This window comes from Akebia trifoliata, chromosome 10 (assembly GCF_017979445.1).
Source record: "Akebia trifoliata isolate Shusen 1 chromosome 10, ASM1797944v1, whole genome shotgun sequence".
NCBI classification, from domain to species: domain Eukaryota; kingdom Viridiplantae; phylum Streptophyta; class Magnoliopsida; order Ranunculales; family Lardizabalaceae; genus Akebia; species Akebia trifoliata.
The window spans coordinates 14,768,959-14,781,947 of record NC_141384.1 but is presented as its reverse complement, the minus strand read 5'-3'; the positions used below and the strand labels follow the sequence as shown (position 1 = coordinate 14,781,947).

At 36.2% G+C, this 12,989-nt stretch overlaps 1 protein-coding gene across 1 annotated transcript; it reads right to left on the bottom strand.

The window, feature by feature from the left end:
* Nucleotides 1-5,863: 5,863 nt before the first annotated feature.
* On the bottom strand, nt 5,864-6,478 carry LOC147393171 (uncharacterized). The gene has a single exon (XM_086455069.1). It carries the CDS (start codon nt 6,476-6,478, stop codon nt 5,864-5,866), a length of 615 nt encoding a protein of 204 aa, XP_086311195.1.
* Nucleotides 6,479-12,989: the final 6,511 nt, after the last annotated feature.

The window sequence follows — 12,989 nt, the reverse complement described above, 5'->3', positions numbered from 1 at the left end:
GATCTCATTATTCACATCATTCACATACATTCATCAATCCAAAGGTTCCATTCAATAAACAACCTGGGAACACCCACGATAAGTTCGAGTCGTGACCTACAGGAAAGGTTTCTAGACTCTAAGCTTACTACGTGCAATGCATTTTTATCTAGCCACCCTTGCCCAAGCACTCCTATATACCTTTCGATACGTGGTGACTTGGTTTGATATACCGTATAGGTGATAATCTAAAACCTCAATCCACTTCTCTGAAGCAAAAAACAACCAGTTTGATCTCCAGTTGAGAGATGGCGCACGATGCTGAGCAAGGGCCCACTTAAATACCTCTCGTCTAGAATAGACGTAGTCTATCCCCCTTGTACAGTAGGGTACTGCGGGGCAAGATCTCGCTTAGGCACTGATTTCGACCAAGAAGTGCAATTGATATACTTAGATTATCTTTTACATACCTATGAGTACGAGTCAAGAGTTCTAGCTTTCATAAATGGTTTGGCATCCCACGAGGGGACCGACCACGTACTAGTACTACGTTGGCAATCGGGACATGTGACTGTGTGGCTCACAATAGGTAAAAGGCTCAGGTCGCTCCAGCCTGGATGCATCAATATATCTCTCAGAATCACCTGATCAGACGGTATTGATGCCCCAGTTTGATATACCCTAAGCTACGTGACTGGAGTTGTATAGGACGTGTAAGTATGCAAAACAGTAAACGTGCATGTGGTGTGTGCAAAATAGGGTGGGTTGTGCCCGGGGCCTTTTTCAAACACATGGGCCCATGGGCCAGATTATGTCATCACATATGGATATCAAATGAATATTGATCAAGAAAATAATACAAAACCCATCACATCGAAATTAAGATGAAAGCAAACACATCACAAATATATCTATAGAGATCATGGCACATTATATGGGCATATAACACAAATAATAATTAATCTGATCCAACATTTAAAAGACCCACAAATTTGTTGTCTATGGTCCAATCAAGGGTTACTTTTTGGTGATCCAAAATAAATCGAGATTCCAATAGATGTTACATTGATGATAGAATGACAATGGTTGAGATGAGCTCACTCTCAGGAACATTAATTGTGTTAACATTAGATAAATTTGGATTTTCTGTGAATTAGGAAAATACAATCCGAACTTACATCGATGATATCTAAGGCTCTCGATAACGAAATCGAGTGAACTCAAGTTCTAAATTTATCTAGTCGATGAGATCTACATTTTATTAACAGGTGCCCAGACTTAGTTCTCACTAGAATGTTCTGTAAAAACGTTTTAACATTGCTGTCCCAACCTTTATTCAGAAACAATTCCAGATTTACAGATTGAACTTGCATCGATGATATCTAAGACTTCCGATAACGAAATTGAGTGAACTCAGGTTCTAAATTAATCTACTCGATGAGATCTACGTTTTATTCAAGATTCCCAGACTTAATTCTTACTAGAATATTCTATAAAAACGTTTTAACATTGCTGTCCCAACCTTCATTCAGCAACAATTCCAGATTTATAGATTGAACTTGCATCGATGATATCTAAGGCTTCCGATAACGAAATTGAGTGAACTCAGATTCTAAATTAATCTACTCGATGAGATCTACATTTTATTAAGAGGTTCTCAAACTTAATTTTTAATAGAATATTTTGTAAAAACGTTTTAACATTACTATCCCAACCTTCATCATTCCATCATTTTCATATGTCAATTTGAATATTTCATTATTTAGGGGTCATCAAAAAGTGATCCTTAATTGGAAAAAAAATGCAATACCCAAAATCATCTACAATTAAGTCACAAAAATAAATAAATAAATAAAATAAATTGAACTAAATAATAAAAAAACTAGGTCATCTTAGCAATTCTCCCATACTTGGGGTTTTTCAAGTTTGATCCTCAATAGTCCCCAGTAGAGTCGCCACTGAAAACGCCCTTGATCCGTGGGGTGCACGGATCCATTTTTGACCCTTGAGGTTTGGGAGTCGCCACCTAGTTATTACGGTCTAGGAACCAAATTTTGACTCTAAAAGGTAAATAAACTAATCTACGAAGAGAAACTGAATCCGGGGATCACATTACGGGGTTGGAAGGTGTTAGGCACCAACCCCGCCCGGCCAATGCCGGTCTGTACTTAACCCAAATAAGTCTACATTGCTAACAAAAACCTAGATAGAAAAAGAAAGGAAAAAAAAAATAATAAAATAAAATAAAAGAGACTTTACCTTTGAACGCAACGGTTCTATTCCCTCAGATTCAATAAAACTGCTCCTTGTACCGTTTTCCTTACTTCGTGCTGTCTCCGAATCTGATTTCGGATCTCCAAGGCAAGGTATCTCTTCCTTAGATCTGGATTCTTCAAATTTTATTATCGATTTTGGGGTATTTTTGAAGGGCTTCTAGGTGTTTTTAAGGCTAAAATCGAAATATGGGTGTTAGGTAAGGAGTTGGGTTCAAAACTAGGGTTTATGGGAGGCTTTTTGACCTACTTCTCTTAGGGTTTTTGATTTGATCCGAAAATAGGGTATGAGTACCCCTATTTATAGATTTTTTTAAGGGTTGATTTAGATAGAGTTAGTGTTTAATTAGAGTTTTTTTAATTAGAGTTGTGTTTTAGTTAGAATTGTTTTAGGTAGAGTTGTGTTTTAATTAGAATTGTTTTAGGTAGAGTTGTATTTTAGTTAGAACTCTATTAAATAGAGTTATTATTTAATTAGAACTCTATTAGGATTTTAACTTTTGATCTTATTTGATTGACTTTTAATATTTTGACTTTAGTCTTAATTGATTGACTTTTAATATCTTGACTTTAGTCTTGCTTAATTGACTTTAATTTTGACTTTAGTCTTACTTGATTGACTTTAATACCTTGACTTTAGTCTTGCTTGATTGACTTTAAATTTTTGGAGAACCCTCCTCTATTATATCTTTAATTCTTTGGACCCCCAAATGGAGGGGTCCTTAAAGAAATATCTCACGAACCCTCAACAATTTTCCATGAGAGCCCAATTGATCGATTTTTTTAGTTCAAATTTTTAAATTAATTTCATTAATGTTTCACTTTAATTATTTAATATTTTATTTATTAATTTCAAAAATTTTAATTATGAAAATTATGAAATTACCGTTTTGCCCCCAGAGAGGACTTTTGACGTTTTAAGTCGATTTTTAATGTTCTAGGATGTTTTAGAATTGATTTTTCGTAAGGAATTCAATGAAAATATTAGTTTGTGTCATTTATGAAATTTTTTGTGTGAAATGGTCATGAACTTTATGAGGGGCATTCTCGTAATGTTGTCGAATTCTGTGAACATTGGTTAAATGATTTATTTGGTTTTGATTTGTTATTTTATGTGTTTGAATGGATTTTCCTAATCGTAACGTAGGCTCTAGGGTTGTTTTGATGTTAGGGGTATTTTGGTAATTTGATCATTTTTTAGTGATTTTTATCGTAAAGCTTCTTTTTATCTGAAAAATGATGATTTCTAAGCTTTTGGGGTTATATTTTCCTAGCGTAGCGTGGTTTCTACAGTTTTGTCAGTTCAAGATACCTTATTCGGATCTCTGAAACCCATCTGGTGACAAAATAAAGTAATGGAAACAACATCCATCATTGGGAACCGTTGCGATTGGGTTGACGAGTTGATTAATCAGGCGAATGCAAAAATGGGGTGTCTACACCTTGGTGTCAATTATAGTTTTCACCAGACCCGGTTGCCACATTTTGCGCATCGACTCCCTTTTGGTTTTCATCGTACCGGTGACTTTGATCTTGCCATAGTCTGATTTTTTTTACTCATAGCGCCCTTTCGGGTTTTCACTATCCCGTTTCAGACTATGCTTGTATTTTTTAAAATTTTTACATTCAACTCCTACTTGGAGCCTCTGTGTCTTTGTGGCTTGGTGACTCAAGTTGAGTTGTAAAATCGACGACTGTACTTTGTAATGGCACAATTTGTTGAGTGATCGATCTAGATTCTCCTCTCAAGTTTGTTGACGATGATTCGTGGTTCGACAACTCAAGTTGAGCCATGAGATCGGCTACTTTACGCTTCAAGTACTCTTTAAATATTCGATCTAGATTCCCCTCTCGAGTCTTCCAATAACTAATAAGACTTGAGGTCCAGATCAAGTTACAAGATCATTGGTGCTGTCATCGTCATCGTGATGCCTTAGAACATTTCTTGATCCAAAAGAACTTTGGGTGGGACGAAACGTTGGCTTAGGTTAAGGGTAGTGGAAAAAATACGAAAAGTTTAAGGTCTGGATCTATCTAGAGTGGGTTAGACGTGAAATTTGCCTATTTTTATTTCGAAAAGGGGTTCTATGACTCCTCCCAACGTATCTCAAACTTGTTTAGGTTGGAGATTTGGGTCGAACTCAAGATCAAGTGTTCTAGTTTTTGACTTTTTGATTTTTTTTGTATTTTTAACTGTTCACAATTTATCCTCATGCGGGCCAAGAGTACTTTGATGTTCTCTTTTTTATTTTCTGATTTTCTTTTCTTTTTGTCTTTTTTTTTGTCTTTTTTTTTCTTCTTATTTGTTTTGTGATTGTTGACTTGCCCCAGTCTTAGGTTAAGAAATGAATGTGATGGCTCAAATGGGTTGACTAGGGTTGATAGTTAGTTTCGGATAGCAAATATGATTTTTCGTCATCTCAGGATCAGATCTCAAGCGTAATATTTCTTGATAGTGTTAGAATTGATCGGTTGAAGTAAAACTTGTTCGTCTATTTCTGTAAGAATTAGAGCTCCACCTATCATTACCTTTTGCACAATGAATGATCCCTCATAGTTTGGTCTGAATTTCCCTCTAGTATCTTCTTGGATTAGTAGAATCTTTTTCAAAATAAGGTCTCCTGGTGAGAATCTCTAAGTTTGACCTTTTTGTTATAGGCACAAGCTATTAGTCGCTGATAGATATGTCTGTAGCAAATAGCTGCAAGGCGCTTCTCCTCTATCAGATTTAGTTGATCAAATCGAGCTTGAACCCATTCTGTTTCATCTAACTCAACTTCTTTTAAGATTCAGAGGGAGAGAATCTCAATCTCAATGGGTAAGACCGCTTCCATTACATATACCAATGAGTACGGAGTTGCCCTAGTTGAGGTTCGAACTGAAGTTCGATAAGCATGAAGGGTGAAAGGCAACATGTCGTGCTAATCCTTGTAGGTGACTATCATCTTCTCGATGATTGTTTTAATATTCTTATTGGCAGCCTCAACTACTCTGTTCATTTTGGGTCTGTAAGTTACAAAGTTGTGATAAGTGATCTGGAAGTCTTTGCACATCTTGATCATATCCTTGTTTTTGAAGTTTTTGGCATTGTCAGTTATTTATTTGCTAGGAAGCCCATACCGACAAATGATGTTATTTTTAACAAACTTCAAGACATTGCTTTTCATGACGTTAGCATATGATGCAGCTTCTACCCACTTAGTAAAGTAATCTATAGCTACTAAGATGAAGCGGTGCCAATTCGTTGCTTTCGGCAATATCTGTCCAATAACGTCCATGCCTTAGAGTGAGAAGGGCCAAGGGGTAGTCATGATATGTAATTTTGAAGGTGAAGTGTTGATCTTATTGGCATAGATCTGTTAGAGATGGCATTTACGAACGCGCTGATAGCAATCACTTTCCATTGTAGTCCAGTAGTATCTCATTCTCATGATCTTCTTGGCAAGCATGTTACCATTTATGTGAGGTTCACAGACTCCACCATGTACAGTCTCGATCAATCATTTAGCCTCTGCTTCTGTAACGTAATGGAGAAGAACCTTGTGATGTGATATTTTAAACATAGTCTCGTTACTTAAGAAGAATTGACCTGCCAATTTCTAGATGGTCCTTCATTTATTTATCGTTATATTTGACGGGATGGTTCGATCTTCTAAGTATGCATTGATGTCTGAATACCATGATTTCTCCCTAGGCTCTACTATATCCACTAGTAAACAATAGGCTGGCTCATCTTGGACATCAATTTCGATAGGATCGATGACTAGGTTTTCTAAGATACTGATCATGGAAGCAAGCATGGCCAATGCATCAGCAAACTGATTTTTTGCTCTAGGCATGTAAGTGAATGAGATCCTGGTGAAGTTTGAGCTCAATTCCTCAAGGTATTCATGGAAAGAGACTAATTTTTGTTCCCGAGTCTTCCATTCTTCAGTTTCCTGATAGACTACTAGACTTGAATCCCCGAATACATTGATTTCATCCACTTCCAAGTCGATTGCTGCCTTCAATCCTACGATACATGCTTCATATTCTGCCTCGTTATTGGAACATTGGAATTTTAGTCGGATGGCGATTGGAATGTGAGATCCATCACGTTTGATCAAAACTGCCCATATTTCATTTCCTTTCTGATTCATAGCTCCGTTGAAGTACATCTTCCAACCTCGTTTTTCGTCACCTTCTTCAACCTCGATCAACAAGATGGTTTTATCTGGGAAATTCATTTTTAATAGCTCGTAGTCAAGTAAGGGATGCTCAGCTAAGTAGTCGGCAATGACTTGCCCCTTGATGGCTTTTTGAGTGACATAGGTGATGTCAAATTTAGATAATAGTAATTGCTACTTTGCAGTACGACTTGTCAGTGCTGGCTTTTCGAAAAGATACTTGAGAGGGTCCATTCGAGTGATAAGCATAGTTGAATAGCTGAAAAGGTAATGGCGCAATCGTTGATATGCCCAGACTAGGGCCCCATAGGTCTTCTCGAGTGTTGAGTATTTTGCCTCATAATCGGTGAATTTCTTACTAAGATAGTAGATGACTTGCTCTTTTCGACCTGACTCGTCATATTGCCCAAGTACACAGCCCATATACGTTTCTTGCACCGAGCTCTACATTAGTAAGGGTCGTCCTGATGTAGGAGTTACTAAAACTGGCGGATTGAGTAAATATTTATTTATCTTGTCAAAAGCTTATTGATAGTTTTCGTTCCATGCTTTTGATACATATTTTTTTAGTAGCTTAGAGACTAGTTAGTAGATAGGTGTGAGTTACGTGATGAATCTGCTGATATACTGTATTCTGCCCAAAAATACTCTAACTTCCCTTTCTGACACTAGTGCCTTCATCTTGAGAATGTATTTGGTCTTTGTTGGATCTATCTCAATGCCACTTCTACTAACAATGAAGCCTAACAATTTGCCTGACATTTCCCCAAAGGCACATTTTGTCGGATTGAGCCTCAAATTGTACTTCCTTAGTCGATCAAATAAATTTCTCAAGTTTATCAGATGGTCTTCCTCCAAGCTAGACTTAATGATCATGTCATTAACATAAACCTCCATCTCTTTGTGGATCATATCATGGAATAAAGCCGTCATTGCACGTTGATAAGTTGCATCAGCGTTCTTAAGCCTGAATGGCATGACTTTATAATGAAAAATACCTTAGGGTGTGATGAATGTTGTCTTCTTCTGATATTCTTCTACCATTCTTATCTGATTGTAGCTAGAGAAGTCGTCCATGAATGAGAGCATGCCATGCCACGCTGTGTTATGGACTATAATGTCGATATAAGGTAGTGGAAAATCATTATTAGGGGTGGCTTTGTTCAAATCCCGATAGTCGACACACATTTGCATTTTCCCGTCCTTCTTCGGTATCGGAACGACATTGGCTAGTCATTCGAGGTACGTGGAGACTACGAGAAATCCTACTTGGAACTGTTTTATTACTTCATCTTTGACCTTGAGTGTCCATTCTAGCTCGAGTCTTCTCAACTTTTACTTAATCGGTTTGCTCCCAAGAGCAATTGGTAGTTTGTGAACAATGAGATTTGTGTCTAAATCGGGCATATCTCTGTAAGACCAGGTGAAGATGTCTTAATAGTCATGAAGCAATTTGATCATTTCTTTTTTTTGCTGAGTTATTAACAAGACTCTGATTTTTACAACACGTGGGTTATCTTCAGTGCCAAGATTAACCGAGTCTGTATCCTTAATGTTTTACTGAACACCTTATTCATGTCATTCTAGAGGTCTTTGATTTCTTTCGGAGGGTATTCGACTTCATCATCTAACTTTTCTTCGATTTCGATGAGGTCGAAGTCAAGTTCGAGATCAAAGTCATACTCATCCCTTTCATATTCTGTTCTATCCAACAGTTCATTCGATTGAGACAAATACCTTAAATTATAGGAAAACTCTTTTTTTGATTTTTGAAAAATATCTATTTTTTGAGATTTTGAAAGTTTTTTGATTTTTTTGTTTTTTGAACAATTTTTAATTTTTTTGATTTTTGAGTGCTATTTGATTTTTTCTAATTTTTGGGTGCTATTTTTCGGACATCTGAAATAAGAAGAATAATCATGCATTAGTAAAGATAAGGAGCCCTCAAAATAGTCTTCACCCAAGGATGAGGGCTCGTTATGATCCTCGGGCAAATTGAATTTGTCCAACGGTATTTTTTTTAGAGGTTATGACAGCCTCAAGGGTGATAGGGAATTCCTCCCAATTGTTCAGAAGTCCCCCTTCTTTGATGGGGTAAATGAGGTGAGAAGGTGGTTGTTCAGACGGTTCGAAGATGACCATCACTTCAGGCTGACAATTGTCAAGGCCGGGCTTAGGTCCTCCCAAGTTGGGTGGAATTACGACTGATGCCCAGTCATACTGATTGGGAATGGTGAATTATTTTCTTTGCTTGCGACAACTTTTGCTTTTGCGGGTTCTATTGTTGTCTCTTGTAAATCCTCGATGAAATCCCTATTGAATAGAATATTAACGTCGTCCACGAAGGAGGGCTGGGACTCAACCATCAAGTTTTTCTGCACATACTTTTGTTTGAAGCTTATAGTTTTTGGCTTCCTTGCTGGCTTTGTTGGCAGTTGTTCAACCATGTTGTCGGGTCTGGCTTGCGACCTAGGAAAGCTGACAATGATATTAGGAACCTTACCTAGATTCTAGACATTTGGCTCTCGATTATGTCATCTTGCTAACGGAGTTCTCTTTTCTTGTCGTTCATATCAGTAATATCTTTTTTTGTGGGTCTGAGGTCGAGACCGAAATAAGGTATGTGTTTGCTTGCGATGATTAGAGTGATTCTCCATTTTCCTCTCGTCCTCAAACCCTACTTGGGTCGGTAGCCGGTTTCCTTCATTATTCGTCCAATCATCAAATTTACCTTTGACAACTCTATTTTTGCTCTTTCCTTTCCTTTTTCAACTTGATTGACAGTAGTGAATTGGTACGAGTTGTACATTGCTTTGTCCTTTGTCATCTCCACGTCTATGAATGGTACGTCTAGAGTTCGGCCAGTTGGGATTAAATTCTTTACTAAAACTAATTTCATATTTTATCCTATTATGAACTTGACCCTATGGTGTAGAGAAGACGGTACTACCCCTACAATGTGAATCCATGGCCTCCCTAACAGAAGATTGAACATTTCTGGCATGTCCATGACCTCAAAGGTAACTCCAAAAGTACAAGATCCGATGGTGACTAGCAAACCAATTTCTCTGAGAGAGTCCCTCTTTGAGCTATCGAATCCTTAGACTACTTTGTTGTTAGGCTTGATGTGGGACCAGTCTGCATTCAACTTGCGGAAGATCTCTAAAGGACAAAAATTTAAGGTTGAGCCATTATCAATTAACATTCTGGCAACCATCATGTCTTTACACATAACCATGATGTTTAGTGGTTCAATGTGTCCGTGTCCTTCATGAATAAGTTCGCTTTCTGTGAAGACAATTGGGTTAGGGGCCATGATTTGCCCCACTATCTACTCTAGTTGTGCTGGTGAAGTGGTTGCTGATGCGTTTGATTTATGCTAGCAAGTGCAGTAATCGTTTCAAGTACTAATATAAGATATCGTTCCCACGAGGATTAAGTTACTAAGTACCAAAAATAATCACTTAAATTACTATTTGATGAATCGAGAATTGTAGAATTGCAAACTGAAATAACAATGAAATAAGAAAGAATGGATTCTTATGGATTAAAAACCTAGGGCTTTCGACTTCACTACAGATACTCCTACGTAATTGATTACTCAAAGTAATTCCTGCTTTGCCTTATTTGGAAGTTTAATTCCCTATACTAACTAGTGTTTTCTCTCGAAATACGCTAGATTACTCCTTTAAATATTAACTCAGCATATCCCTATGTGAATTTAAATACCAAAGAGTCATAAAATCTATGGAATTATCGTAAACTGAATTACTAACCTCTTAGAACATGCTAAAGTACCTCTACCGTTCATTCATTCCAACGTGATCTATTTTATTGATCTAACCTAGATTCTAATTCTCATTATAAACCTAGATCAATAAATCAATCAAAACTTTGGCCTTCTGAATTGACAGCATTAAATTCAAAATAGACACACAAATAAGTAATTGCAAAACAAAGAATTGAATTTGAGTAGAACAACTACGAAATTGTATCTGAGTTACATCTCAACCCTAGAAACGAAATTTAGTTCATAACGAAATACGAAACAAACATCTTGAAATTAAACATAGAAGAAAGGAAGAATAAACCAGTAAAATTCGAGATTGCCGTAGCAATCACTTGATTTCCTCTCCCCCTTCTTCTCTAGCCTCCAAGATATTAATAAACCCTAAAAATCAACTACTTATAGTCTCCATACTTCTTGAATACAATTGGGGTTAAATCCCCTTTAAATCGGATTTAAACGATATGATTAAAACACGAGACGAAGTGCAGAAAATGGGATCGCGCCACGCGCCGCGGCAGGAATGTACCCACCGCTGCGGCGGCGAGCTTCTGTCTTGGGGCCTTTGTTGATTTAAATACGAGCGCCGCGGCGGACATGTATCCACTGCTGCGGCGGCCTCTGTCTCTTGTACTCCATTCTCCGAAACTTCATCTTTTCTTCCAATTTCACCCCGAATTGCTTCCTTTTCGTATTCTTGGCCATTTATTACCTAAAACAATAAAAAGAACGATTACTAAATAAAATCACTCTCAAATTAACAAAATGTCAAGTAAAATTACATAGAATAAGTCGTTACAAACCGACTTATCAAATTCCCCCAAACTTAACATTTGCTAGTCCTTGAGCAAAAACAGAAATAAACCTAACCTAGAATGAATTGAATCAAAACTAACTTCAGATTCTTCAACTTTCAAGAACAAGTTTCATTTAACAAGCACAATTCATAATAGTGTCTCAAAAATCACTGATAACATAAGACGTCAAGAATTTATTGGACATTACAAAAGCCAGAAAAATCACCCAAACTTTCATCCCATTCAAATCATCAATCCTCTGAAAAATCCAAGTAAACAATCTCTAAAACAATTAATTCTACCACCCGGATAATTTTATAAAAACAATGCAAACAAATTTGACCTCTAAATAGCAATGAAACATCAAATCTCATAAGCTTGGCTTTCTTGTCACTCTCCACTAATGTAAACTCATCATGCCACCTCGGATCAAAAGGTCTTAATTAAGCTTGTAATGTCAGGTTTAGGTATTGGCTCAAAAATAATGGATAGGATAATTCAAAGAATGAGAATACTCACAATCGAACAAAATGTAACATTTTAAAGAGCTTAAGAATACTAACATCAACATCACAACTTCACTTTTCATACTTTCCTTCTTTCTTTTGTGCTATAACACTTTCGCACACTTTCACCACTACTACCATCAAATTCTTTTTTTTTTTTTTTTTTTATTTTTTGCAAAATAAATAAATGTAGAACATTTTCTTCAAACTTGTATTCCTCCTTCATTTTTCTTCAAGACCCCCTAACTTATCTTTGATTATCACCGGGGTCAACAACATTTTTTTTTCTATCCTTTTCACCCTTTACAATAGATTTTTTTTTTCTCTTCAATCTCAACAAATCACACACAAGTGAATATTCTCATTAAAGGTAAAGATAAGTGTTTAGGCTAAAAACCAGGTAGGAAAATAAGTTTAAAGAAAGAAAATTAAGGCTAAAAAATAAATAAATAGCTCAAATAGGTAATTAGCAGATAAAAATAATTAAGGTAGGCAAGAAAAGCTCAAACGGTCCAAAGATAGCCTAAATCATTTCCTAAGCAACATGAAAGTCTAGGATTTCGCCTCGAGCGACAATCAGCCAAGTTCTAAAATCTGTTGAAGCCTATTTTTCATTCACAAATGTCTAAATAAAATGTCTCTAAGTAGCAAAACATGATCATTATTCAAAATTACCATACTAGACCAATATTGAATATCCAATTCAAACAAAACAAATGTCTAAGCTATCCTCAAAGTCTAAGTAATATCGAATTCCAACTCAACAGCCACATATCATAGTAATCAAGTTATCATCATTGACTTTATGAATTGACTCGAAAACAAAAGAAATACTCAAAAGTTGAAAATTTTAATGCAGAAAATAAATAAAAGAATAGAAAAGAATAATAAAAAAAAAATGAAAAATAGAAGAATGAAAAGAATGATAGTATGACTTTAATGTAGCTAACAACTCAAAGAATAAAAGAATCAAATTATTTTCTCCCCCCCAAACTTAAGTATCGTCATTGCCCTCAATGAATAAAAGCAAACAAACTAAACTAAGGAAATTAGGGGATAGAATAACTCCCTTCTCGATTTATCTCGGGTACAACGACATTTTCTCCTTTCTTTTCAAGCAGTATCCTAACAAGAAAAAGAAAAAAAAAAACTTGCAACCAATGTTAAGTCGTTAACTCACACAAAGAAAACTGATACTTAGTTCAAATATCCAAAATAAAATAAAACATAACTAATAAATCCAGAAAATAAAATTGAAATCTAAAACAGAAAAATAGACAGAAAAGTAAAATAAAATAAACATAGAGACTACATCTCCTCCTCCTTAGCTGCTTCATCACCCTCATCTCCATCTAAGTCCTCTGCCCGAGAAGACTCCAGTCCTTCTCCATGTGACTTTCCTGGATAAACTGGCATGTTAGGAAACTGATGTGAACCTTCTTGGATTAAGACCTTCTCTTGATGATCTCTTCTAGGAACCC